The 27521-nt window shown below is 37.5% G+C and overlaps 1 protein-coding gene across 1 annotated transcript; it reads right to left on the bottom strand.

The window, feature by feature from the left end:
• Positions 1 to 4169: 4169 nt before the first annotated feature.
• Positions 4170 to 27239, bottom strand: smek1 (SMEK homolog 1, suppressor of mek1 (Dictyostelium)). The gene is made up of 15 exons (XM_052095767.1): positions 26201 to 27239; positions 26052 to 26107; positions 25683 to 25781; positions 24916 to 25533; positions 16060 to 16137; positions 15839 to 15955; positions 15419 to 15535; positions 15191 to 15322; positions 14017 to 14119; positions 13624 to 13782; positions 11064 to 11233; positions 10743 to 10885; positions 5830 to 6020; positions 5472 to 5683; positions 4170 to 5339 (listed from the first exon to the last, which is right to left on the bottom strand). Exons 1-15 carry the CDS (start codon positions 26340 to 26342, stop codon positions 5220 to 5222), a joined length of 2457 nt encoding a protein of 818 aa, XP_051951727.1. The 5' UTR covers positions 26343 to 27239; the 3' UTR covers positions 4170 to 5219.
• Between the last annotated feature and the right edge of the window lie 282 nt (positions 27240 to 27521).

Here is a 27521-nt window from a genome sequence, read left to right as displayed (position 1 = left end):
TAGTCTGAGGTAACGAAGCACAGTTTATGATATCAGTGATGTCAGATTTTACTGCTGGAAATAGGCTTTGTGCTTTGTAATACTGACCTACCATTTTGGAGATTTCAGTCCATCCCCATTCAAGTAGATAAGAGCCACTAGTTAACATAGAAAAATAGCTGCCCGATAGCGTTCAAGAAATGGCCGCTGGTGAACTGACTTGCTAAAGACTAAAAAGTACAATCACAGTTGATATTCCATCCAGTACATTAATCACACTGGAAATTAAAAAAAAGGTAAATTCAAGTGCATTGCAACATCCACACAGTGTGCTCTGTTGTAAAGAACTAATTTTGACAAATGCAGTAGGGCATCTGGGTATTCTATGTATAGATATTTGCCTACTATGCAAAGTATACATACTAAATTTGGCCAAATGGTAAGAGTAGAAGACTCTTCCAAACACAGCTAAGCAGTCTGAGGCCCAAAATTGACCATCATGATGGCAGCATGCAAATAGCCTAAAACAAAACTGAACAGATGTGAACTCAAATAGGAAACAACTAACACTTTGGATGTGGATTGAATGATTACTAAGGGCTCTACACTGAACAAAGGCTTTAGTGAGTATTCCCAAAGATCAATCACTTTTAAGACGTTTATGTCCCAGCCCTATTCAGTAATCAGCCAAACTCAAAATCAAACAAATCCCAATCATGTGAATCAGTCAGTTTCTTTAGCGCCTTAATCTCAACCATATGGGCAAACTTTTGGCCTCTGCTCTCAGCTACCGGGCACCGTTAGACCCGAGACACAATGACGCATAAACGGAGAGACGCCCGTGGCTCCTCACTCCCACCGAAACGGATACGCTCGAGTTTTACACGGTGATTAATCACACAAACAGCACGCTATGCTGAACATGCCCCCTGAGCACCTCCACAGCAGCGGCCGGGCCGAACGGAGGCGGCCTGGTCGACACAGAGGCCACTTTGTGCAGGGAACACAAGCGATTGTTGGTCCGGGCGAAAGGGTCCAGTAGTGCACATGAAAGTGCGCATTGTGTGGCTGTTTTGACAAGCTCGTCGAGAGACGCTGATGATTTACTTTCCTGTTCGGCAGACTTTACTGCGGCTAAACGATTATACAATCTGTCACAAAAGCATTTCTCCAGGTTCATAGTTGTGTGTGTGTGTGTGGACACGAAGCGCCATCTACTGGGGGTTTACAGGTAGAGCAGGTGACTTGTGGAAGGGGCAATAATGATGGGTCGTTCGCGAACGAGTCGGCTCTAGAGCCGGCTCGCATATCATAAGAGCCTAATCTATTTATAAATAAATAAATACAAATAAAAGATATGAATAATCAAAATATTTAAATGAATAGAATTAAATAATTCAAAAGCACGAAAAAATAAATGACATAATATAGGCCTAAATGCTCAAGCGCACACATTCGTTCTGACTATCTGTCAGACAGGCAGTGTCAACCAATGAACCAAAGATGCGTGAGGGAGGGCGGAGCCAGTTTATATTGATCAGATTGTAGGCTATTCGTTTTGAATTGTTATATTTATATGCACTTTGTTCATATACATACAAAATGTATACTTCAAAAGCACACGAGTAATAGCATCTTTCATTTTTGCATTTATTTAAATTTGTGGGATGGTGCAGTTTCGCAAATTGTTATTATATTTTTCATTGATATGGTGCAATATTCTATTATGCTGTTCAGACTGTATTCGTTTTGAATGGTTAGATTTATATGCACTTTGTTTACATAGAATAAAAAGTTATACTTTGAATGCAAATGTTTAATAGCATTCTTTTTCATACTACACACACAGTGGATGTGGTTCTTCGAATCTTTTTCGCTTCATTTAATCAAACAATTTTTTTTAAGCTTTTTACGCTATTTCGCTTCCATTGTTTCGGTCGTGAACCACTCAGTGTTTTTTTATCAAATCTGATTCAATGACTCAATCCATAAAAGGTGCTCATTTGTCGCCAACTACTGGCTGTAAAGATCAGAAATGAGTAAACGAATCTTTTTTTCTTTGTTTTTGAACAGATTGAAAAGACTCGACTCACTGGAATGAATCAACATATTGAAAAGTTCTGACCTAAAATAGCAATCAACAACAACCTTAAATACATTTACAGGGTTCAGTGCTCAAACGACAGGATGTGGCCTAATGTTGATTAGCCTACCACAAAAATTTAGTTTGACTTGTCCCTCCTTTTCTTAAAAAGCAAAAAAACAGGACTGCAGTACGAGACTCTTAAAGTGAAAATGAATGGGATCAGTCTTAATCTGTAAAAATAAAAACACACACACACACACACCTCATAGCCACAAGTCTGTGTTTGTTGACGTGATTTTTAGCGTGACCTTTTCTGTGTAAAGATATAGGCCCTATCCCATTTTAAAATATTGTTGCCGTAACTACGTAGCGCCGAAAATGATTTAAACAATTTAACACCTCAAATAATGCACACATTTTAACAGAATTAATGGGGTTTTATCAAATTATAAGATTACATTTTTTCCCTTTAAACACTTCCAAATAAATTGGCCCCATTCACTTCTGCGTATTGTTTATATTAAAATAAACGTTTTAATTTGTGTGGTAATCAACATTTTATTTGGACACATTCCTTCTCGATGGGCTGCATATTTTTCCCCAAAGATCCTGATCTGACCTTAATCACTCAATAATTATGTGGTTTCCATATCAAAAGGCACATCTGTTGAAACTCTCTACTTCCTAACAGGCTTGGTGGGCATTGGCACTGCCATATGTCAACGGGAACACCGATAAACTTCAAAACAACAAAATAAAATGACGCTTAAATGCACAGAGACACCCACACCCGAAGAGGCAGACACTCACTTCAGTCCATGCGGTGATATTGGCAGGGTGCATCTTCTTTGAGGAACTGCCAGAAGCTCTTGGATTTGACTGGCGTCGGAATGGGATGAGCTGAACACTGGGGAGTGTTTATGTGACTTGATTTGTCACGGTTCAATTTGTAATTAAAAGGCATGTAGTTAGTTAGATTCTCTGTGCGCCGTGCCAGGACACTGCAAAGGCAATAGCAGGTGCGTGTTGCTTAATGCTGGAATAATGTCTCCAAAATAACATACTGCATTCAGACAATGACGAGATGAGGTGGAAGAACATATTCGTTGTTTCAAGTAAATTTAAGGAAAATAAATACAGCAGAGCATGGGCACTGTTTATCACATTTATTTCTCGTTAAAAGCTGAAAACAAATAATGGACTGTTATAACAGCTCATTTTGCTTATCTGTTGGTTGATCATTGCTTTAATTTGTGTAACTGTATTTAGATGCCTTTAACTTACATCTAAATCCCACAGAGACCAAGTTATCCTTGTGAATTAATAGACAAATGTAATAGTTCAAATCTAAAGTTTGTGCTCTAAAAATGAATTAAAGTTATTTTCTGGCCTCTGCTTTTGGTCTTTATTTTATTTACTTATACTTTTTTTTATTTATTTATTTTTTTCAATAAAGAAAAAAATCTATAATTTCCTCATCCTTATGTTGTTCCAAACCCATATTACTTTCTTCAATGTAACACGAAAGAATGTTACCCTCAAGCCACCATTCAATTTCATTGTATTGAAGAAAAAAGAAGTGAAGTGAATGGTGACTATACTAACATTCTAACTAACATCTCCATTTGTGTTCCACAGAAAAAAAGGTCGCACATGTTTGGAACAATATGAGGATGAGTACATTTGAAGACAGAATTAATTGGGTAAATTATCCCTTTAAGGTGAAGTGCGCCCTCTAGCGCATAAATCTGTCTGCACCTTTACTTCGTTCTCAGACACCAAAATAACCGGTGTATGTACAACTTATGATTGCCTTACAGTCTTAATTCCTGTTACATGAAGCTGAGGGTAATCAAGTACAAAGTGAAACAAATGAGAATTCAGAAAATAGAAAACTATTATTTTTAATTGTGTGCAGGTTGTTTAGTCAGCCCCTGTCAATAGAGGCAGGATTCTCCATTAATGTTTTCAGACTAGTGGACAGGAGGATCAAATGTCATTTCAGTGATGAAATTCCATTTCAAGAGACAATGAGACCAGAGTAGCAAGGACAAAATATCAGCACAGTTGACATGATACAGGGAACCAGCACAACCGTGAGATCTACAACAGCAAAGATCTTTTTAATGGTCCCAAATATAGCGAGCAACTAGGAGTACACTAATGTAAAAGAAAAATGAAGATATGACAAAAATCGATCACATCTAGAGTTCCACTCAATCTTTAATCAAGACGGGCTTACAAATTTTCCAAAAATCTGCAGTTTTGAAGGGCAAAACAAAGGTAAAACTATCTCCCCCATTAAGGTTTTAAAAACCTGTTCAAGTGCGGCTGAAAACGTCCTGAACATTTCAAGGCAGGTCTCTTGTCATTTAAAAAAATGAGAGAGGAGAACAGAATAAGAAAAGGAGGGAACTGCTGGCTTTGAAAGAGGAAGAACTTCCGCTTAGCCACAAGAACAACGGTGACATCATAAACACTGACGACCAGACCTTTGCTACCTAGTGTCCCGTCTGGCCGTAGAAACTCAATTAAGGAAAAAAAAATAATCAAGAGGAAAAAGGGCAACAGAAAAAGGCATAGAGGAAGGAGAGAAGGAAATGGAGATTGAGTCAGCAAAGGTGAGTGGTGGTTGTGGATTGGCTGGACCAGTTGGGTCATGTGAGGTCCTTCCCTGAGAGGGGGGCAGTGTGTCCTGGTCTAAGCCTGGTACGCTCTGTGGGGCACCAGTTTTGAGTGTCTGTGAGTGAGTGCGCGTGAGGTCTTTTTTACCCCCCAGTACTTTTAGCTTTGTCGGAATACATTTTTTATAATAATTTGTCCAAACCAGTTTGAGCTTTTATTCATTCTCTCTGTCCATTTCACGAGTCTTTCTTGCTTTCTCCCGGATTGGCACTTGGACAAACTCCACATGGAGACATTCACCTTTTCATTCTGTGACCGAATCTTCTTCCTCTCTTGCTCTCCCTTTTTCCGTTCCTCACATGGCACCCCATGGACTCCTGTGGGGGGGGTCTGCATACGCTCATTTATCCATTCATTTGAGTATTCATTCATTTATTTTCAGTTTTGAGTTTTCAAGGCTGAGCACTGCAATAGTCTCTGGATAATGCTCCCTTTGAGCATTTCTGTGCTGATTGAAGGGGGGAGTGCTTTAGGAGCTCAGCTTGGATTTCTTGGACAGCGGAGGACTTTCTTCTTTACTGTCTGCATCTTCCTCATCCTCGTCCTCTTCATCGTCATCGGGATAGTCAACCAACCCCACCAGACCTCCCTGCAATAGGAGAGTAATATCATCAAAAACAAATAAACAGTAAGAACAAAATGTTTTTGTCATCATTTCAATGTAATTTGCAAGTGATTGGGCAAAGGTTTTTGTTGGAGCCTTAATTTCCTGTTGCCTAACCTTAGTGGTGACAGCTGCCATTGGGGGGGAACTCCGGGCTCCTGTCCCAGGAGAACTTGGAGAACCAGGTGAACCGGGGTGGAGGGATGCGGTTGGGGGAGAGGACAGGCTGGCCTTTGGGGAGCTGGAGAAGGAAAGTTTAAAACTGGGGCTCTGCCTTCCTGAGAGGCTTGCCTTTCCTGTCAACACCTCCTTCTCCTCTGACTCTTTTACTTTGGGAAAGAAAGAAAAAAAGTTAATTGCAAAGCAATTTGATGATGATTCATGTCCACCATATAAAGTATGCATTAGCAATCAAATAGGAGATCATAGTGGGTTGTCATCCAAGTCACTGTGGATGCATGTACAAATCACATACATTTCTTCCTTTCCATGAACTTGCTGATTGGATCCATCAGGTCCTCGTCGCTCTTCATCTTATCCGAGGGTGGAACTACAGCTTCACCATCCTCCAAATCTTCCTCATCTGTGTTAAACCACATCTCCTCCTCGTCTTCCAGCGTTCGTGCATCCCTGCGAAAGCGGTGATTTCTAAGAATCGACCGCATACTGGTGACAAACATATAGAAACAACCAACTTTCATCAAAACTTACATGCATTTTGATAGTGATTTAGCTAAATATGAGCATCCATATGTCAATATTGGTTTGAAATATACACTATGGCCCTGATTGACTTGTGCAATCTATCAAATTGCGTGTGATTTACTAAGAAAAAAAGCACAAATAAACACAAAAATTTGACACTAGGGCTGGGCAATATGCAAAAAAAAAATCTGAACCATATTTTATAGAAAAAATATTGCAATATCCGATTACATCGTTAACCCCCCTGCCGAGAGTCAGTGAAAAAAATTAATTTATTGAAATATGACAAATTCAAATTGCACTTTAAACGAAACAAAAAAGCTATAAAAATGGACGTAATCAAAATATCTTATAAAGCCATCTCCCCAAATTCTAACGTTTATCATATCCAATGGCCCCATTTGCCATCACGCAAATATCTGTCTGTGACAATAGGTGGAAAATGACTAATAGTTTACAAATTATGAACTAAATACAATTAAAAATTATAATAACAGAAATAAACAATTACCTCTATAAAGTTCAACACAACCCACATAATATCTACTTTTTATAAAATGGCTAAAAAAAAAAGTTTGGTACCTCACTTATTCTGTGCTTAAACAGAAAACACCAGGTTTTCATAAGCCTAATAAATTCCCTTGTGTTCCAAAATAATGATGCCAAATTAGTGTTCTTATCGAATTTTTGTTTGTATTGCGTTTCGTGATTGCTGTTGATGCTGCCTAAAGAAAACAAAATAAAATTTTAGGTTCTTGAATTACTTTACATTTATGCATTTGGCAGACGCTTTTATCCAAAGCGACTTACAGTGCACTTATTACAGGGACAATCCCCCCGGAGCAACCTGGAGTTAAGTGCCTTGCTCAAGGACACAATGGTGGTGGCTGTGGGGCTCGAACCAGCATCCTTCTGATATACAGTTATGTGCTTTAGCCTACTACACCACCACCACTCCTATGGTTATGATTTAATCACTTTTGTCTTTGTGTCTTAATACAAATATTCACTTAGGCTGAAGTAATTAAAACTCAATTTTTAACCACTCCACAGATTTCATATTAGCAAAATATTTTGGCAAGTCGTTTAAGACATCTACTCTGCATGACACAAGTACTTGTTCTAACAATTGTTTACAGATTGTTTCACTTGACTATATCATAATTCCAGTGTGTCAGAAGTTTACATACACAAAGTTAACTGTGCCTATAAGCAGCATTGAAAATTCCATAAAATGATGTCAAGCTATTAGGCAATTAGCTTCTGATAGGCTAATTGGGGTCAATTGGAGGTGTACCTGTGGATGTATTTTAAGGCCTATCTTCAAACTCAGTGCCTCTTTGCTTAATATCATGGGAAAATCAAAAGAAATCAGCAAAGACCTCAGAAAAAAATGTGTGGACCTCGACAATCTGGTTATTCCTTTCCAAATGCTTGAAGGCACCACGTTCATCTGTACAAACAATATTACGCAAGTATAAACACCATGGGACCTCGCAGCTATCATACCACTCAGGAAGGAGATGCATTCGGTCTTCTAGAGATGAATGTCCCAGATGAGTTGCTGGAGGAAACAGGTAGACAAGTATCTATATCCACAGTAAAACAAGTCCTATATCGACATAACCCGAAAGGCTGCTCAGCAAGGAAGAAGTCACTGCTCCAAAGTGCACATGGGGACAAAGATCTTTGATGTCTCTGGTCTGATAAACTAAAAAATTAACTGTTTGGCTATAATGATCATTGCTATGTTTGAAGGAAAAAGGGTGAGGCTTGCAAGCTGAAGACCACCATCCCAACCGTGAAGCATGGGGATGGCAGCATCATATTGTGGGGGTGCTTTGCTGCAGGAGGGACTGGTGCACTTCACAAAATAGATGGCATCATGATGTGGATATATTGAAGCAACATCTCAAGACATCAGCCAGGAAGTTAAAGCTTGGTCGCAAATGGGTATTCCAAATGGACAATGACCCCAAGCATACCACCAAAGTTGTGGCAAAATGGCTCAAGGACAACAAAGTCCAGGTATTGGAGTGGCCATCACAAAGCCCTGACCTCAACCTGTTAGCAAAATCGTGGGCAGAACTGAAAAGGTGTGTGTGAGCAAGGAGGCCTACAAACCTGACTCATTTACACCAGTTCTGTCTGGAGGAATGGGCCAAAATTCATATTGTGAGAAGCTTGTGGAAGGCTACCCAAAACCGTTGACCAAGTTAAACAATTTAAAAGCCAATGCTACCAAATACTAACAAAGTGTAAACTTCTAACCCACTGGGAATATGATGAAAGAAATAAAAGCGGAAATATATCATTCTCTATACTATTATTCTGACATTTCACATTCATAAAATAAAGCAGTGATTCTAACTGACCTAGTACAGGGAATGTTTTCTATGTTTAAATGTCAGCAATTGTGAAAAACTAAGTTTAAATGTAATTGGCTAAGGTGTATGTAAACTTATGATGTCAACTGTATATAAGTGAACCTGCAGAGTAGGGCTGCAACTATCGATTATTATAACAATTATTTGACTATAGGGAAAATATAAAATTATTGCAACAACTAATAATTAGATCTTAACGGACTATGCAGCTTGTGCATCAACCTATAAAGGTTGTATTAAACAGGTTTACAAACAGTAGAGAGGACAAAATCATGTTTTAAAAATACCTCTAAATGACATAGCTTTATTAATAAGAGAGAGATTTTTTTTTTTTAAAGTTAAAGATGGATTGAAGTGAAGAGAAAGTGAGAGAGGGTAGTCTTCACCCAATTATACAATGCAACAAAATACATTTTTGATTAGCTTTTGTTTTGGCTTGTTTTCCAATATAAATATCTAAAACTCTCTGATCATGTTAACTATAATATTAAAAATACAAATATTTTAAAATATCTAAAAATTCACCCGAGAAGCAGAATATAATACATTTAGACTTTGAGAAAAGATACTGAATACAAATATATTTTGTCTTTACTGCACTGGCAGAAGTATGAACAAGTGGAAAAAATACACTTATATTCAAGCTACATCCACCATTTTAAATGGAAAACAAGACAAAAACACTTAATAACAATAGGGTTTTTTGCAGTGAATTTCTTTACTTGAATTAAACTTAATAAAAAAGTATTTGTTCCCTGTAATTCAGTGAATTACATTTAGATGTATTTTTAAAAGATGACTTTGACCTCTTTATTGTTAGTAAGCACATTTAATACAACCTTTTAAGTCAGGTCACAAGCTGAATAACTGTTTAAGAGCTAATGATTAATCATTGCAATAATCGCTGAATAGTCGAATAATCGTTCTAATAATCGATTATCAAAATAATCGTTAGTTGCAACCCAAGTGCACACTTTGAATAAATGTTCAATTGGATGTTATTCACTGAAGACTGCTTGGAACAAAACATTGGCAGTTTTACATAAACGTACGTGCAATCATTTGGTAATAGAGTAATCTAACAAATATTCTTACGATTAATCAAGTAATTGAAAAAAATATTTAATAACTCAGATTGCATAAAGTTGTCGAGGTGAAGTCATGTTTGGCTAAAATGCGTTCATTAGCCTTAGTTTTGATAGACTCTACAATTTAATAACAACCACAAAACAATTTTGTAAACAATCTCTAAGCCAACATCCAATGCATCCAATGACATCCAATGCATATCTATAATATAACAAATATATAATAAGAACTGAAAGAGATTGGCTACATCAGGTGTGCCCAACTTTTCTTTTTTTATGCAAGATCTACTTTTCTAGTAGATCTAGTTCAACACAATGTAGATATTTCCATTTAAACTCAAATATGAGAAAGCATGCCATGGAAATAAAATATTTTATCTTTCAAACAACAATGTCTGCCCACCAATCTTGTTTATTGAGGATGAGTTCTATTCATGTTTTAACTATTTTATAGAGATATAAAAGACATTTTATTTGTTTGTTGTTTTTTAAATATCACTTACATGTAAAACAAGAACAAAGTATTAACAGACACTAAGAGATACATGTTTCTACTCATTTATCCTTCAGGTAAGCCAAAGTAGCTTAAGAACTATTACAATATAACCTATTTAGATTGTATGGATTCTCACAGCTGACACCTACTGTCGTTGTGTGTTTGGACCCTCATCCGTGGACTGTGTCACTTCAGCCTAAATTTCGATTTGTCGATTCGGCAATTTGAGGAATTTATTTAATCAAGTAATCAAATTAATTTGAGTAATCATGACAAGTCTACTCACAATTCGGCTTTCATTCAATATAGCATTTATTTTAAATAAGATTATATGATATCATCATAAAACCTCTGCTATTTAACAAATGTAAGAGTGTCTAGTTGATGAGAACACCCATGTATGACACTCTTCAGACATTTTTTGCATGTGCAAACTTGTTTGGTTTATACATGCAAACTATGTGTACTCTCCAATTATTGTTTGTCTTTTTGCATTATTGTTACACAGTATTTATTTCACAACCATGTGTGTTTTGTTTAAAGTGTGTATGTGCATATTTAATGTAAGTTAACATAATAACAGATGTTTGTTGGAAAATGTGCCTTGTCCTGTCTGTAATTTGCACTACAATCCTGATGAAACTAATATATACTTGTATATGGCTGGAAAGACAATAAACCACATTGGACTTGACTTGAAATGACCACTGACCTGTCAAGTTTCGGGTTGTCCTGTCTTTCTCTCTGCTGTTCATATCGGAGCTTCAGTCCTTTAAATGTCTGAACATAGTCTACGTCCTCCAGGGCCTTCCAGTAGTTCTCTATGATATGAGCTGTCAGGGACTTCACATCCTCCTTTACACATAACGCAGCAAAACATAACATAAACATGATCTATCAGTCTTATCTTATTCATCTGTAGCTGTTCACCACTCCCACTATCAGCTGCAACCTCTGTTAGTTGTAGTGTAAAGCATAAAGATGGCTGATTAAAACTAATTATCTGATGTGATGTCTGTATAAGTGTACTCACCACTCTGACATACTCAAACATCTCTATGATAGCGGAGTTGATGAGGTTGTATCTGGATCCATTATTGAGGAAAGCTTTGACCACTAGCTCAAACAGGAAGTTCCTCATAATGTATCTGTTATAAAACTCATCCTTCAGACCAACGATTTTCCTCATGAAACGCAAAGCACCTGGACAAGTGAAATTAGCAAGAAAAGCACTGAGCGATTTAACAGCCAAGTCATAACAGATGTCTGTCAGCAGGGTAGCACCTAGTGTTTTGTCTTCTTCCAAAATAGATTAGTGCTTGATAATAATGCTGCTGGCAATGAATGTAGAATTACTTGGCATGTGTTGTTATAATAGTGTAACAGCAATAATTATGAGCAGTGCCTTTCACGGTTGGATCAGCACCTGAGTTTTTGGTGTTATTTATTCTGCAGTTTGAATGTTCAGTGCTATGACGGCGAGTAGTAGGGTTTAGGATTGCCACAGACCTCCCGATTTGATATTACAAGAATATTTAGTTGCTGATTCGTTATATATTATAATTCTGAAAGTACTGCAATTTGAGGTTATAGTTTGTCTCACATGACAATTCCTTCACTATGGAATACAGACATTGCAGGTAAAATGTAGGGATGTGCATAAACCACCAATTTTCAAAATCGAACATGCTTTCCCTCTGAATTTTCCTTTTTTTTTCATTCATTGTAATTTTTTCTTGTTTGAAGCATAAACCTTACTAAACTCAGCTAGATTTTTCTCAAAACAAGACTCAATCAATGACCGACATGCTTCTATGTAACCAGAGCTCTTGGAGTCACAGAGCAATCATCGCCCTGAATTTAAAGCACATTGCTGTTAAGATTATAAATGTTACAGGTACGCATGTACAGGTACATGTAGTTCTCTGGCATCCAACAGTTTCATAAACACTTTGTACTATAACTATTTATTAATGCAGAATCAGCCGAATGACTCCAAAAAAATATTCCACACCACCTGGTAATTAAAAGTGTTGATTTGAATTATAAAAGGAACATTGATCACCGCAGAGGATTTGATGTCTGACAGTGAACAAGCAGCACTTTGATGCTGTAGCAGTGGTGTATTAAAGGACAAAACATAAAGAATTGGAGAGACTAAACTTTTCGGACATAAAACCTGTTTGTGTGGAACTCTGCAAAAATATAGCTTCCTATCCACACCACACCTGTTCCACTGTTCGCATGTTTTAAATTTCCAGTCTTGTGTTTTCACCTGCATCAATGTTTATTCTAAGTGGGTAAATTATTACATTTGTAGAAGTTGTCAAATTTATGTTTATATTATTAACTACTTTTGAGTTATGACAGCCAACAACTGCACAAGTTGAGCTTGAAATTAATTTTTACTGCAAATAACAATTAAATGGTTGTTGTTCTCCATCTGGATTACTCGTTTCGGTAAATTTTACAATGCGTCTCGAGATTAGAAAAAAAACAGGCAACTAGATGGCACCACTCAGTGGTTGCTCAGGAAAACTGTGGATATCTATATATCATTAGATTAGCATATTAAAGCTGGAGTGTGTAATTTCTGCATCACTAGCGCCACTGAATGGTATTAATACAGCTTTCTGAATATGCCCCTTGCCTGCAGTTGGTCAAACAGTCGGATAGTCCCAACTCACACCATTGAGTGCACGGGCAGAGTGCACGGAGGTAGGCAGGTATGTAGTTAGACAAGCAGGTAGGCCATTAAATAATTGCATTCGGGCCAAAAGAACTGATTGGACGGGACTTTTACAGGCCTGTGACTGCCACAGATAAAAATCAAAAATAAAAAAATAAAAATAAAAAAAAATTGTATCAGAGCACTTGATTTATTGATTGCTGTCAGGATGCAAACAGACTTTCAACCAGTATAACAAAAAATTCTTCTGGTACAAAGTTGCATACTCTAGCTTTAAGCAAAGCATGCATTTTTTTCATCAGAGAGACTATTTTAAAATCGTTGATTTGTAACTAAATCTATTTTTTTCCCCCAACCCCAGCGAGTATCATGACTACGTATACTGTGCCTCTCATTTTTATGGTTTTACTCGGAGTCTAAAGATTTTGACAAACTTTTCAAACTTCCAGTATTAGAAACTGCTGTGTGTGTCTAACCACTGTTTACCCCCAGATGATTTGGTCTGATCTTAGTTTAAAAGCTTTGCGTCTCACATTAGACAAGACCAAAAGGAGGTTAAATTAGACAAGCACCTGACTGATATTTAATAGCAACTGAATGAATACATGAAATCTAAATTGACCCTTAACTTTTTCTTTTAAATGTCTCTGGTTTTTCTTGTTCATGATCCGTCAGTGCACATTTAAGGAAAAAAGACAACCATTAATCAAAATGTTATAGATTTCTTCACATGTGAAACAAGGTTTCTTCTGACATGGGAAGGGGAAAATTATCAACCAATAATATAACTGCCTACTTTTCACAATCCAATCATGAATAACAGAAACATATGTGTTGTGACAAGGGATTCATGTGGACTTTAAATTCAATGCCTGTGTTTGTGTGCGTGTTCGCAAATACTCACATAAGGCTAAGAATGCGTGTTGGGATGCAGTGAGAACCAGCACTCTGCGAAGGATGTCTTTGTTGATTATGTAGTTCTTTATGTGATACGTGTGATGCTCCACACAGAAAGTGAGCAGCTCGACAATCAAAGCCAGCAGCTGACACGTCTGGAAATCATCTGTCAAGACAAAACACACACAGTGAGAAATAAGAGGTTCGGTCTTTAAATAGGTCTGCAAATGTCAATTAGGAACCGATTCTAAAAGCCTGACGCACATAATCTTTAAATCAGCCTACAATAAACACTCATTTCTATACATAATACATCTTACAAGCTTGCATCCATGCACAGATACACAAAACAAAAATAATAATTATAATAATAATAATTATTATTATTATTCATTATTACCTTTGCTGGGTTTATCTTCTGTGGTGTTGGCCAGAAGTGGAGCAGAAAGCACATGCATGCAATGCTTATAGAAGAAACTCAAGAACTCAGTCTTCTCTGTTTTCTGCAAGGAACCAGATAATTGCAACTGTTACAATCTATTTGTTCATGAGTTGCAGCACAGATCTTTAGAAACAGAGTTAAAGGTGCTGTAAGCAATTTTTTCATGGAAAAGGTATGTAAAAAATGTTACTGCTCCCTGAAAGACATTAATGAAATAAGTGTCCTGAAATATCTCACCGGTCTCTGTAAACAGAAAACAAAAATGTGTCTGTGGACCATAGACAATGAAGCTTTCTGCCTCTCAATCATTATGCACGTTATCATAGTATTGTAGATGCACGATTATTGAGGAATTATGCCAATTTTATGCCATGTTGCTCATAACAGTTGTCAGTCGAGGGCGCTATTTTGCTGCTGTTGTTGTTTTGACAACCCTTTCTGCTCACAAAATTTTTTATAATTTAGTATTGGTGGAGTGCGTGTTATGGAAAAAGGGGCACAGCTAATCCAACGGCTCAGTTTGTGGAAATTCTTGAATGGCTAAAATCGCTTACAGCATGTTTAATAGGACCTGACAAACCACAATGACAAGGTAGTCCAAAGTTCAAGACATCAAATATACAGGTTTCCCACACTTGACAAATAATTTTCCATGACTTTTCCAGTCAGCTGGGCTCCAAACTGCAACTAAAATAAATTATATCTAATCGGGATTATATTGAATCGTGAACCTCATATTGTACATCAAACCGAATCGTGAAATAACCAAATCTTTTTACCCTTATCGGTTGAGATGAGCTCGCTGCACATAACAAACATCATGATGTAAGCCATGATGTCCGATTCACAGAAGAATTACTCTTTTGAACCAAGTCTTCTAAATGAATTGGCCGAAAGGATTCACAAAATAGTTTGAACTCAAGCAGTTTGAGTTGAGTTTGAGTTATTTTCTCAAAATAATAATACGCTCATTGATAACAATCAGACATTACTATGGCTAGTAAGCAAGTCTAACAACACAAGAGCAATATTTTCCCAGCCCTGAAAAACAAAATTTTCAAATTCCTTGACATTTCCAGTTTTTCCATGACCGTGGGAAACCTGAATACATTTATTTAAAAACATGACTCACATTAGCAGTTGCCAGCATGTTCTCTGGATCTACTAGTGTCCTGAGTAACCCCATTAACTGTACAGCTCCACCCAACTCTGGATCCGTGTCACAGATCATATGCTCAATGATCAGATTTATCAACAGAATGTCCTATACAAAAACAGAAATAAGTATTGAGGATGACAGGCATGGCTAACAGCAAACAGATAGAAAGATCACATGGGTCAGTGGGTGTGTGTCACTTACATCATCGTTCTGTTGAGACTCCTGCATAACAAACTCTCGAACCATGGAAGGATTGTACTCCACCAGGTAGGAAAATATATCAGTGGCCGCTCCACGCACATGCACATCGTCCATGCCCTTTCACACAAAGCGCACACACACGTTAGTAAACACAACAGAGAAAGAGAGCAAGCTAAAGCTATGATTTTTCATTGAGGGGAAAGTTCTTGCTAGTCAGAGAGTTTCAGTTGTTGCAGAACCGGTTCTCTGTGTAGCATAACATTTTTTAGATGTACTAGAAAGGGCATGAGTATGGATTTAATTTGTTATGGTACAGAAAGAAAAAAACCAACACCAAACTAAAGTTTATAATGAAGCATAAGCCTCTTTAGCTGGGGTTTGACAGTAAATCTCTTCTTTGGAATATCAGAAATCTCTTACAAGTATAACTTCCAGCGCTGGCAGGATTCCCATGTTGGAAAGCGTTTTGAAGAATGCATCTCTGTTCTGTGGTTGTAACGTTTGGGAGAACGCACAAAACTCCTTAAGGAAATTCACCTGGATATGACAACAATATCAGTATCGCAACAAGTCAGCAACTGGGAATTTCATCTGCATCTATTTTTTAGATATTGCATCCATTGGTAATAAAGTTATCTTACCAATTCATGCCTTTTGTCGTCATCTGTGGCTTCGTCAGTTAGCTGTGCAAAAAGCTCAGTCAAAAACTTCTCATCGTCCTGAAAACAAGAAACCGAGGAGAATAATCAGAAAGAGAGAGCTCTGGTTATCACATTATACAAACCTTATTAAAAGAACAGGCCTTATAGTGAATAAGCACACACATCTGTTTAAACTTGAAAACAAATTACTTTAGAAATAGTAGGTTTATTTGTACATAGTATACAGGAATCTGATGAAGTATTTATTTAGTCTGCAGAAGGAAAAGTCTATACACAGATACACCAAACCATATAACAATTTGTGTAAGAAAATCCTAAGATTTAAGAGCAAAAATTATCAAAAAGGCTGCAAACTGGCTGAAAATGTTTTACTGCAACCATAAATAGGCTACTTGTTATTGTCTACATTGATAGATTTGCTGCAGTAGATCCATATAAAATTTTAAAACCTGCCTCTTAAATTTAATTTATGGTTGTCAAGTATTCTAATCTTATTTTGGGGCCACTCTAAAGCTGTAAATCACAGAGATTACACTTCAAAAATTAGGAACCAGTCAAGTGAATAAAGATATTGTAAACATCACATTGTCATGGGAAAGTAATTGCTCAAGTCTATCCCATAAGAAACAGATCTATGGTCTGTTGTTTAAACAACATCTAGGCTCCTCAGAATACAGTAATGTATTCTGACTGATATTATAACTTATAAGCACACTACATTTCCTTATATGTACATGCATTTGCAAGGACAAACGGACAAAACAACTATATTGAACTGAAGCTGACAGGAGGTTTGAGACTGCGAAGGAGTACGGTCATCCAGTATGCTTGCCAAGCAATTGTGACATCACATGATATTGCTCTAAAGAACATGATGCAGCTGTTTCAATGGAGACAAACCCCCTCCCTTAACTCCGTTCCCTGTATCAAACAATTCCACTTAAAGAACGTCATAGAGGCTTTGGTGCAAAGCACATACAAAATACAGCAAACCACAAATATATCTACAAATCTAGACATAAATTGATATTAATAAATAAAGGCTAAACCAATACCTTGGATGCCATATTTCAAAAAAGGCTCTTCATCAAACAGAATTGTGAAACGGTCAATTAGGATATTTTGATCTATTCTCCTTCATATTAAGTGAGGGGATAAAAACATCTTTCAAAACATCAGAGCCTATATCCTATGTTTACAAATCTGTGTGAAGCGTAAATGGACCAACTAAAAATGTTCTGAACAAATCACTAAAGCAGCAAAGCTGTGAAAAGAAATAAACCCTCAGAGCTCCAGATTAGGGCTTAGCAATTTAGAACAAAAATCATATCTCTGTATTTTTAGGCTGAATGGCGATACACGATACGTATTTCTGTTGAGCTTGCAACGCACTTTGTTTCGGGGCAGAAGACTTTTTGGGCTGCAAAGGCTTCGTGGTATAGGTTGCAGCAGCAGCACAAAGTTTAACACATACTTCAGTTTATGGCACTATATTTGACCGTTTAGGTGCAACTGTTCTCGGAGCACACAAACATGTAAAGCGAGCACCACACATACACAAGCCGCCTGTCAGTCAAGCAGCATGCAGCTATTTTGCTGATCATCTGATCTTTTAAATCCAAACCATCTCCAAATAACTGAACCATTGTTTTTCTTTTTACTAATCAGGTCTTCTTTGGCAGTGTGAACCGGCACTGTCTCCCTCCATGTTGCAGGAGAACTTCATGTAAGTGAGTGGGGCCGGGTTTACGCGCAGAAGCAGAATGGGATGGGGTTGCACGGAGAGTGAGAGAGGCAAACACGGCACGTCTTTAATGAAGAAACGGGTTATGAATCGCAACAAACTATATCAATATAAACGATATTGTATCATCCTAAATCTCATTTGAAAATATATTAATATTAGGGCTGTCGATTTAACGTGTTAATTCAGTGCGATTAATTTGACAAAAAATAACGCGGTAAAAAATGTACGCAATTAATCGCACCATAATAAGGATGATTCTTGAGAAATGCAAGCTTGTAGTACCAACTGTTTACTCCAGAGGGCAGTAAGTGAAATTTCATCTTTATGTTTATGATGAGACGCATCCGAGACGCTACACAAGCATGTCTGACGCAGGTGTAGATTGACAGGTTCTAAACAAGTCCACATAATAAATCTCGAACTGATTGACAAATTCACTTGTGAAATGGATTGCTCTGAACTGTATGCCAATGATTGGATTATGATCAATAATATGGTAGTAAACAATACATTGTATTCTAAAGCTGCTTTTTGTATCGTCTTATCAATGATGAACTCTTCTGCTACAAGAATGTAATGCATTTTAATTATCTGAATATTTTTTATAATATAAATTATTTTTTTATATTTAAAAAGATAACTATATATGATATATATTGATATAAATATGTAAAATCTTTATATATTGAATTATTGTTATATGAGGGGCTTTCTCAGCAAATATTTGTATATGCGATTAATCACGATTAATTAATTTGATTAAAAAATTTAATCAATTGACAGCCCAAAATAATATACCTTAAAAAGTCCAAATACAAACTAGCCCTACTCCAGATTAAATAGTGTTGTCTTCATTTGTAGACCTTTTGGTGTGAAAGCAAAAAAGACTTATATACGACCTTTCCAACATGGAACCAAAGTTGACCCAACCATGGACATCCCATTGAGAGCAATGAGATGGTCTCAGGTAAGTGAAAAAAGGAAAATATTATTATCAGCAACACAGACATTTGAACATGTTCGCTTATTCACTTTATCTTCTGCAAACAGGATCCTCTGTAGAGGATGCATTCAAGTTGTTGAGAAGGGACTTGCTGGCGTGTAAAATGTTGAGAAGGCACATAATGAGTCTGTCCAGTGCATGTTGTTACCTGTGAGATGTAAAGTGAGAATGCTGCTTGAAGAGTTAAGCTATAGCTTCTTTATCCCAGTATAGCGCTTAAAGGAATGTTTTGAGTTCAATAAAAGCCAAGCTCAATCGATAGCATTTGAAGCATAATGTTGATTACCAGAAAAGATTATTTAAACCCTTGTTTATTGAAAAAAACAGCTGTTACAGCATACGGCTGGGAAATATAACGATGTAATCCCATACCGACGATATCCTATATCTGACAAATATTGCGATGCCGACTGCAACGGTCATTGACAGAAATTGATCGACAATATCAGAAAATGACAAAACCATGGAGCTGGGAAATCGCCAAATACAGAGGCCCCAAAAAGTATTTGGACGCTGAACTTAAATGCAGAAATTCCTACAATTCTGAAAACAAAACATCAAATCAAGTTGCTTTTATTCTCAAGGAAGATAACATAAGCACACTTTTCAAGCAAAACACATGACAAAAAGCAGCTTGTTAAGTTTTAAAATATAAAACAACAGATTTATGGTTTAAAATTAAGACAAAAAAATTATTTGGACATTTGATAATGGCTTCATTAAAGATAAGTTTGACGGGCCTGGGTAGCTCAGCAAGTATTGACGCTGACTCAAATCCAGAGCGTGTTGAGTAACTACAACCATGTCTCCTAAGCAACCAAATTGGGCCGGTTGCTAAGGAGGGTAGAGTCACAAGGGGTAACCTCCTCGTGGTCACTATAATGTGTGGTTCTCGCTCTCTGTGGGGTGCGTGGCGAGTTGTGTGTGGATGCAGCAAAAGTTTTAATCTGCAATACTTTTGTTTGCAGAACTTTTTGACAACGTCTGGGCATAGAACTAACAAGTTTCCTCTAGATTTCAGCCACCAAAGCTTTCAGTTCATTCACACTAGAACATCAATGATCTGACATTTTCTTCTTCATTGTATCCCATAGGGGCTCTATAGAGTTTAGGTTAGGGCTCTGGGGGGACCATTCTAGGACCTTAATTTTCTTTTTTGCAAAGTATTCATTCAATAGGCAGCTGGTATTGTTATCCTGTTATAAGAGCCACATCTGTCTCTCAAAATATTTCTCCACTGATTTCTGCAAGTTTGCATCCAGAATTTCATGATTCCATCAATGAACACAAACTCAAAAACACCACTGTAAGAGAAACAGCCCCAGACCTATACATGTCCACATCTGTGCTTTAAGGTGCCCTTAGTGCATTGTGGATAGAATTCTTCCCCTGCCTTTCTCCATACAAATACTCTGCCACCAGATCCATGCAGGTTCATTTTTGAGTCGACCGGAAAAAAAAGCTGCTGTCTTTCCAAGCACTTCTGCCAAATGTATCCTGGCTTTCTTATTCTTCAAGCTAATTAATGGTTTTCGCTGAATTACCTCTGTACCCATGCTCATTGATCCCGTTTCTAATGGTCTGCAAACTAAGTTGTATCAGGTTATTCTCATTGATGTGTGAGGCAATCCTTGCAGCTGTTTCTTGCCGGTTTCTCTTGATTTTACTGACAATTATCCTGTCCAATCTGATGGTTGTCTTTCTGGGTCTGCCGGTGCGCTTTCTGTTCTCATTCACAAGTCCTTCATCTTTGAACATTTTTTGCAATATACCCAACTTTAGAGGATGGAACATTTTAGTTTTTTACTGATCTGGCTTGAGCAACTATGAAGGAAATGTCATATAATTGATGTTCTAATGTGGATGAACTGAAAGTTTTGGTGGCTGACACATGGAGGAAACTTTCACTACAGCTTTTGCAGAAACTTGTTGATTTTATGCCCAGACGTTATCAAGAAGTTTAGCAGACAAAAAGACTGCAAACTAAAAAACTAAATACTTAATAATAATTTTTTATGAACCATTATCAAGTTTTTCTTAATTTTAAACCATAAACCTGCTGTTTTATAATTCAAAACATAAAAATCTTTTTTTTGTTATATTTTTTGCTTGAAAAGTATGCTAATGTTATCTTTCTTAATAAAATGCAACTTTGTTTATTTTATATTTTGTTCTTAAATGTAAAATAATTCATGCATTTTTATGTTCAGTTTAAGCGCCCAAATACTTTTTGGGGTCACTGTATACTAAAAAGTAGTCCAGGAAATGAAAATTGGCACCCAACAAATGTGGGTATTTCATGCACAGTAGCGAATAATTTTGCTTATCTACCCGCCAATGTGCCGGGCAACATGCAAATGCCAAAACATACTTCACACATTTAAACAGAGAATCACAGAAATTTGACTCTGTGGTCCGGTGTTTTATGAAGTTAAAAAGCCACGTCCAAATGACTGGATATCTATAGCTAGTTGCGGCATCTCCGCTGTGGATGCCTTTCCATTTTTTCCTTGCTCTGATAAATCGGTCCCATAGTTGTTTCCATTTTCTCTTTACAGTGTCGTTATCAGAGTTTAGGAAAGCTGCAATTTCTTAGCATGCATTTTCAATCGCTGTTTAATACGAATGGAGAGTGGACGATGGGTCGTAAATATGTTTGTATAATCTAACTTGTTCGGCAAGACTCTCCTCAAATTGCTGCTCCGCCATGACAGTTGTTGACTGAAAATAGAAAATCTGTTCTAGCGCCCCTTGCAGCAACGCAGAGAATGCAGCACATTTCACAACGCAGAATGCAGCACATTTCACTATGCAACCATTTGTGGAATCGAGCTTGCGTAGCAAGGTGTGTCTGCGTTCGTGTACTTGCGTGAAGTATGTTTGGGGCTGAACGCATCTTGGACTGACACATGACAAGAAAAGCTGTAAGACACAAAGACATGCTCTTGAAGAAACACATTTTATTTATTTTTAAGAAACAACAGAAAAGTCGATGCGCAGGTCTGATTCGCTGTTTCTTCAGAGGCGTAAAGTGTAAGCATGTGCATGTAAAGAGTTCAGACTCCTTCAGTTGATTGAAAACAGTTTGCAAGGATTATGGCATCTATGAGAATACTGTAAATAACCTCACATTATCTCATGAGATGCTCAGAGATTAGTTTGCTTTAAAACCACGGAGCAGTTTGTGCATAACATGCATTGTGAACACAACTCTGCAGGTTCACGAGATATATATATATATTTTATATTTCCCAGTTGAAGTCAGAAGTTTACATACACCTTAGCCAAAAACATTTAAAGATTTTCAGCAATTCCTGACATTTAATCTTTAAAAAAAAACATTGCTTGTATTGGGTCAGTAAGGATCACTATATTTTAAGAATGTGAAATGTCAGAATAATAGTAAAGAGACCCACACCAGCAGACTACATGACAGCTTCTTCCCCCAAGCAATCAGACTTTTGAACACTTGATCTCTCACGATCAATATACATCAGCACTGCACTTTATTATCTCCCACTGGACTGTCATAAATTAAATTCTCTTCACAATACAACTACTGTATACTTTTTTTATTGTATGTGTATTCTATATTGTGTGTATTGTTTACTGTACATTGTATATTATTATTGTGTAATTATGTGTACATTTGATATGTAAATTGTGTTGTGTAAATATGTTGTTTATTGTAAATTGGTATATGTCTCATCACTGTCGTGACTGCTATGTTGCTCGGAACTGCACACAAGACTTTCACCCACTGTTGCACTTGTGTATATTGTAGTGGGACAATAAAGTGATTTGAGAATAATTTATTTCAGATTTTATATCTTTCATCATATTCCCAGTGGGTCAGAAGTTTACATACTACTAGTATTTGGTAGCATTGCATTTAAATTGTTTAACATGGGTCAAACGTTTTGGGTAGCCTTTCACAAGCTTCTGACAATATGTTGCTGGAATTTTGGCCCATTCCTCCAGACAGAACTGGTGTAACTGGTTTGTAGGCCTCCTTGCTCGCACATGCTTTTTCAGTTCTGCCAACAAATCGGGTCAGGGCTTTGTGATGGCCACTCCAATACTTTGACTTTGTTGACCTTAAGCCATTTTGCCACAACTTTGGAGTTATGCTTAGGGTCTTTGTCCATTTTGAAGACCCATTTGTGAAGTGTACCAGTCCCTCCTGCAACAAAGCACCCCCACAACATAATACTGCCACCCCCATGCTTCAAGGTTGGGATGGTGTTCTTCGGCTAGCAAGCCTCATTCTTTTTCCTCCAAATATAACAATTGTCATTATAGCCATACAGTAAAATTTTTGTTTCATTAGACCAGAGGTAATTTCTCCAAAAAGAAAGATCTTTATCCCCATGTGCAAACTGTAGTCTGGCTTTTTTTTAATGGTGGTTTTGGAGCAGTGGCTTCATCCTTGCTGTGCAGCCTTTCGGGTTATGTTGATATAGGACTCGTTTTACTGTGGATATAGGTATTTGTCTACCTGTTTCTTCCAGCATCTTCACAAGGTTCTTTGTTGTTGTTCTGGGATTGATTTGCACTTTTCGCACCAAACTACTTTCATTTCTAGGAGACAGAATGCATCTCCTTCCTGAGAGGTATGGTAGCTGCATGGACTCAAGGTGCTTATACTTGCGTACAATTGTTTGTACAGATGAACGTGGTAACTTCAGGCATTTGGAAATTGCTCCAAAGGATAAGGCAGACTTGTGGAGGTCCAAAATAGTTTTTCTGAGGTCTTGGCTGATCTCTTTTGATTTTCCCATGATGTCAAGCAAAGAGGCATGGAGTTTAAAGGTAGGCCTTAAAATACATCCACAGGTACACCTCCAATTGGGTACAACTCTTATCAGACGCTAATTGGCTAATTGTCTAAAGCAGGGGTCGGCAACCTTTTTGACGTGGAGTGCCATTTTTCATTTTCCTGGTCAAATTCTGTGCTGAGCACAAAGTTGATATTCTAAACGACTTGCCAAATCTATAGTTTGCAAATATTAAATCTGTGGAGTGGTTAAAAAAAATGTGTTTTAATGACTTCAACCTTAGTGTATGCAAACTTCTGATTCAACTGTGTGTGCATGTGTATATATATATATATATATATATATATATATATATATATATACACACACACACACATATATATATGCCATTTATGTGTGTGATTAAATCAGAAAATACAAAAACATGTTCACCTTGAACCTATATTTTATTTAAATTATTATAATTATTATGTTTACAATTATGATTGTCTTTAGCTCTTTTACACCTACTGTCATAGATGGATACTTGCGTGAAGGGGAAATTAGAGGTGGTTTATATATACATATATATATATATGATTTTTTGACCGCTTTTTTTTTTTTTTGTTTTTAAGTGCAATTTCAATTTAGAAATATATTTGGTTTAAATTGTTTAAATTAATTTAATTTTAAAGCAAAAATATTACAAACACCCTCAGCAGTGGGGGCAGGGGGGTTGACAATGTAAACCGATATTTCAATATTTTTTTTAAATAAAAATATTGTGAATATATCACCCAGCCCTATTACAGTAAGGCACTTACAATGGAAACGAACACAGAAAAAGAGTTCCAAAAGTTTAACCACAAGACATAAATATTATGTGTTAACATCATTTTATTGAGAAAATAACTAACTAACCATATCTGTTTAAGGTTATATCAAATATAACAACTTGTTGTCATGAAGATGTAATGCTGGTAAAACCTGTAATCTGGTAAACGTAGGTAAATCCCTGATTTTATCGTACAAAATAATGATAACATGTATAATGCTTGTGTCTTGTACTTTTGAAACGGAGTACATTTTAATGTTAATGAACTGGCCCCATTCACTTGCATTGTAAGTGCCTTACTGTAAGCTTGATTTTCACTTATATATACAGAGAGAGAGAGAGAGAGAGAAATCAGGGTCGAGTCAAAATTGTTTTTTGTGGTAATCAACATTATGCCACAAATTGTCAATCTTTGACCTTAAATTGTATTGAACCTAGAACATTCCTTTAAACAGCATTTTGTGTGTGCAACTGGCCGAGTAAGAAAACCCACCTGCAGCATGCCGACAATCTCCACCTTGTTGAAGAAGATGAAGGAGTGCAGGGTGGAGAGCATGTTCTCTTCAAACACAGAGGGGGTTGGCAGCACCATATCCTGAATGTACTGCACCCGGTACGTCTGGTGAATCTTCTGTCGAAGCTCTGGGTCTGAAATGGGAATGACCTCTTTAAAGCGTGCTGTGGTGGTCAGGAACTCTCTATGCCTCCGAGGTTGGGGAAGCGATGGATCGAACTCCAGACACCCGATCACATCCATGATGCATTCTTCAGAGAACATGACTTCAAAGAGTGCAGTGCGGTTGAGGAGGAAAATGCCTTTGATTACGTCGTAGAGGTGGTGCAAGCCTTCTCGGTTTTCCAGGTCCTCGCACACACGGAATAGCTCAAGCAGCTTGCGAATGTAGCCTTCATTCTCCAGAGCTAGGGCCAGTTTTTCCCGCCGTAGAGGAGAAGGTAAGGATGAGGCCACCAGCTCAGCCACCTCCTCCAGACGGGAGAGCTCACAAGGAGGAAGTTCAAGGCCAGGTGAGGACATGTCATCAAAACGCTCCTCTTCTGACTCATCTATCAGCTCCTGGGTGATGTCTACAGACGGGTCCTTTCCCTGGACCTATGAACACAAACACAGATATAAAAAAAACTAAAGTTAGGTTTTTAGGATAGAGCACTCCAACATGCAGAAATTATATCTAGAAGAAAGGTTATTCTAGACCCTTTCAAGATTAAAGTGACCAATAGGATCACATATTCAACCATCACCTGACATATTTTCTCCCAGATCTCATCACAACCAGCCTTTTCCTGGAAGCTGAGGGCCAGGTCATAGTTTTCAGCCTCAGACCATACTATTAAAGTGTCCTTCAAAGAAAAATAAAGAAACAAACACCATCAGTAAAAGCTCAAAAACATATTATTAACAGAAAAACAAGGAAGTATTATTCTTCATTGGCACAAATAACTCAAGATGTCATTTAGAGATCTACCAACAGTTTAAGCAACTATTTTACCTTCACCAGACAATTGTGCACTTAACCTTTAAACTAGACTTTAGGAAGCAAAGATACGTGAATTAAGTTAAAAACACTGATGTATACTCAATGAGATAATGTCACAACAACTCAAACACACCTGTTGTTTCTGATAGGCGGTATTGGGATTGATTTTTGATTCCAGCAGCAGTGACCCTGTTTAAAAGAAAAGGTACGTCTAATTTGCACTGTGAATACAAGTGAACCTGCAAAAAAAGCCAAATTTAATAGTATTTTTTTGAAACATACCATCACTTTCGGCGCGCACCAGGAGAGACATGCCTTTCAGCCTCTCCACATAGGCGGACGACACGTGTCCCGTACCCCGATCATCCCACTGTCGATCCTCATTCAGTGTGTACACTTTTACTCGTCTACGAGTGTCAGTCATCCTTGCAAGTAACTCGAAAGGGTTTTGCCCTTGATTCAATAATTCTCAACGTCCTCGACTTTGCAATCTGCAACAGAATCTGCCTTGAACTTCAAAGTCCAAGCTCGGTGAACGCAAAGATCCGTGAAATGTATGGTATTTACAAGCAATATGTTGTTATGGCTCTATCACAGTAAATGTATTCAGTCCAGATTAATTATTCTGACCACTCGAGAGATATTAATTATTCTGACCACTCGAGAGATGGTCAGCTAGCTGCAGTATGCAGCCGAAACTCTCCAAAACATACTAGGTCAATTTGATTAAATATTTTAACCGAACCACTGAAATACTTTTAAGGGGATAAAGGTGAAGAAAGATGTGTTAAAAAGTATGCGGCCAAAGCACGAAACCAGAATGTTTTTTTTTTTTCCTCTGTGAACCCTTACTTTCAGCTAGCTATGCTAAGCTAACGATGCGACCAGTTCAGTCAAACGGGGTTAGCTTAGCTAGCACCTCAGCTAGCAGGCTATCTCCTCGCTCGAGTCATTTTTATCCCAGAAATAATCGAACCGCACGCGAATGAATTCTAGAGACGTACCGATAGTGTTAATATATCAATACTCATGCGCGGTCAGTGAAAAGACGGGATGAGTCGTGTGTAAAGCGGCGCGTTCAAAATAAGTTAGACAAAATTTTCTCCAAGTATTCCGCCATATTCTGGCTGAGGGCCGCGGAGGGACACAGCCAGTCTCTTTACACAAAGTTAATCATTTCTCGATACAACTATTCGAACAGACTCGTTTGTTTCACTTTCCGGGACGACGAAGGCTCAGCACGACCGTCGAGCACCATTAAATCGCTGCGTTTAGAAGAAAAGTAATCATTAGCCCCACTGTGAAGAATCGGCCATCTTGGGTCCCCTCAGAAAGCCGCTACGGGGTTTCCTGTGCTGCAAGCCTAGGGCCGACGCCACAGTTTAAAGACACAGTGCGCCAAATAACCAAAAGCGCAAACACAAACATCTGTTCCTGAACACAAAAACACTCGCTGGTGGAAGAAAAGGGAAGATAAATGAGAGCAAATACGCGCACCTTAGTGAACAAATTATTGCGGGAGCACGCATTAAATTAATAAAATTTTGCACAGACATGGCGTGGTTTTGCTGTGGACCTGTGGTTATAATTTTTTTTAATTTTG

This window comes from Xyrauchen texanus, chromosome 28, assembly GCF_025860055.1.
Source record: "Xyrauchen texanus isolate HMW12.3.18 chromosome 28, RBS_HiC_50CHRs, whole genome shotgun sequence".
Taxonomy (NCBI): Eukaryota; Metazoa; Chordata; class Actinopteri; order Cypriniformes; family Catostomidae; genus Xyrauchen; species Xyrauchen texanus.
The sequence above is the reverse complement of the archived record's forward strand: the minus strand, read 5'-3'. Positions and strand labels throughout refer to the sequence as shown.

Excerpts from the sequence above, each read along its gene's own strand:
- smek1 (XM_052095767.1), bottom strand. The coding sequence starts at position 26,342 with ATGACTGACACTCGTAGACGAGTAAAAGTGTACACACTGAATGAGGAT. Across the intron at positions 26,108-26,200 it reads GGTGCGCGCCGAAAGTGATG|GGTCACTGCTGCTGGAATCA; the intron begins GTATGTTTCAAA and ends TCTTTTAAACAG. Across the intron at positions 13,783-14,016 it reads AGAAGATAAACCCAGCAAAG|ATGATTTCCAGACGTGTCAG; the intron begins GTAATAATGAAT and ends TTGTCTTGACAG.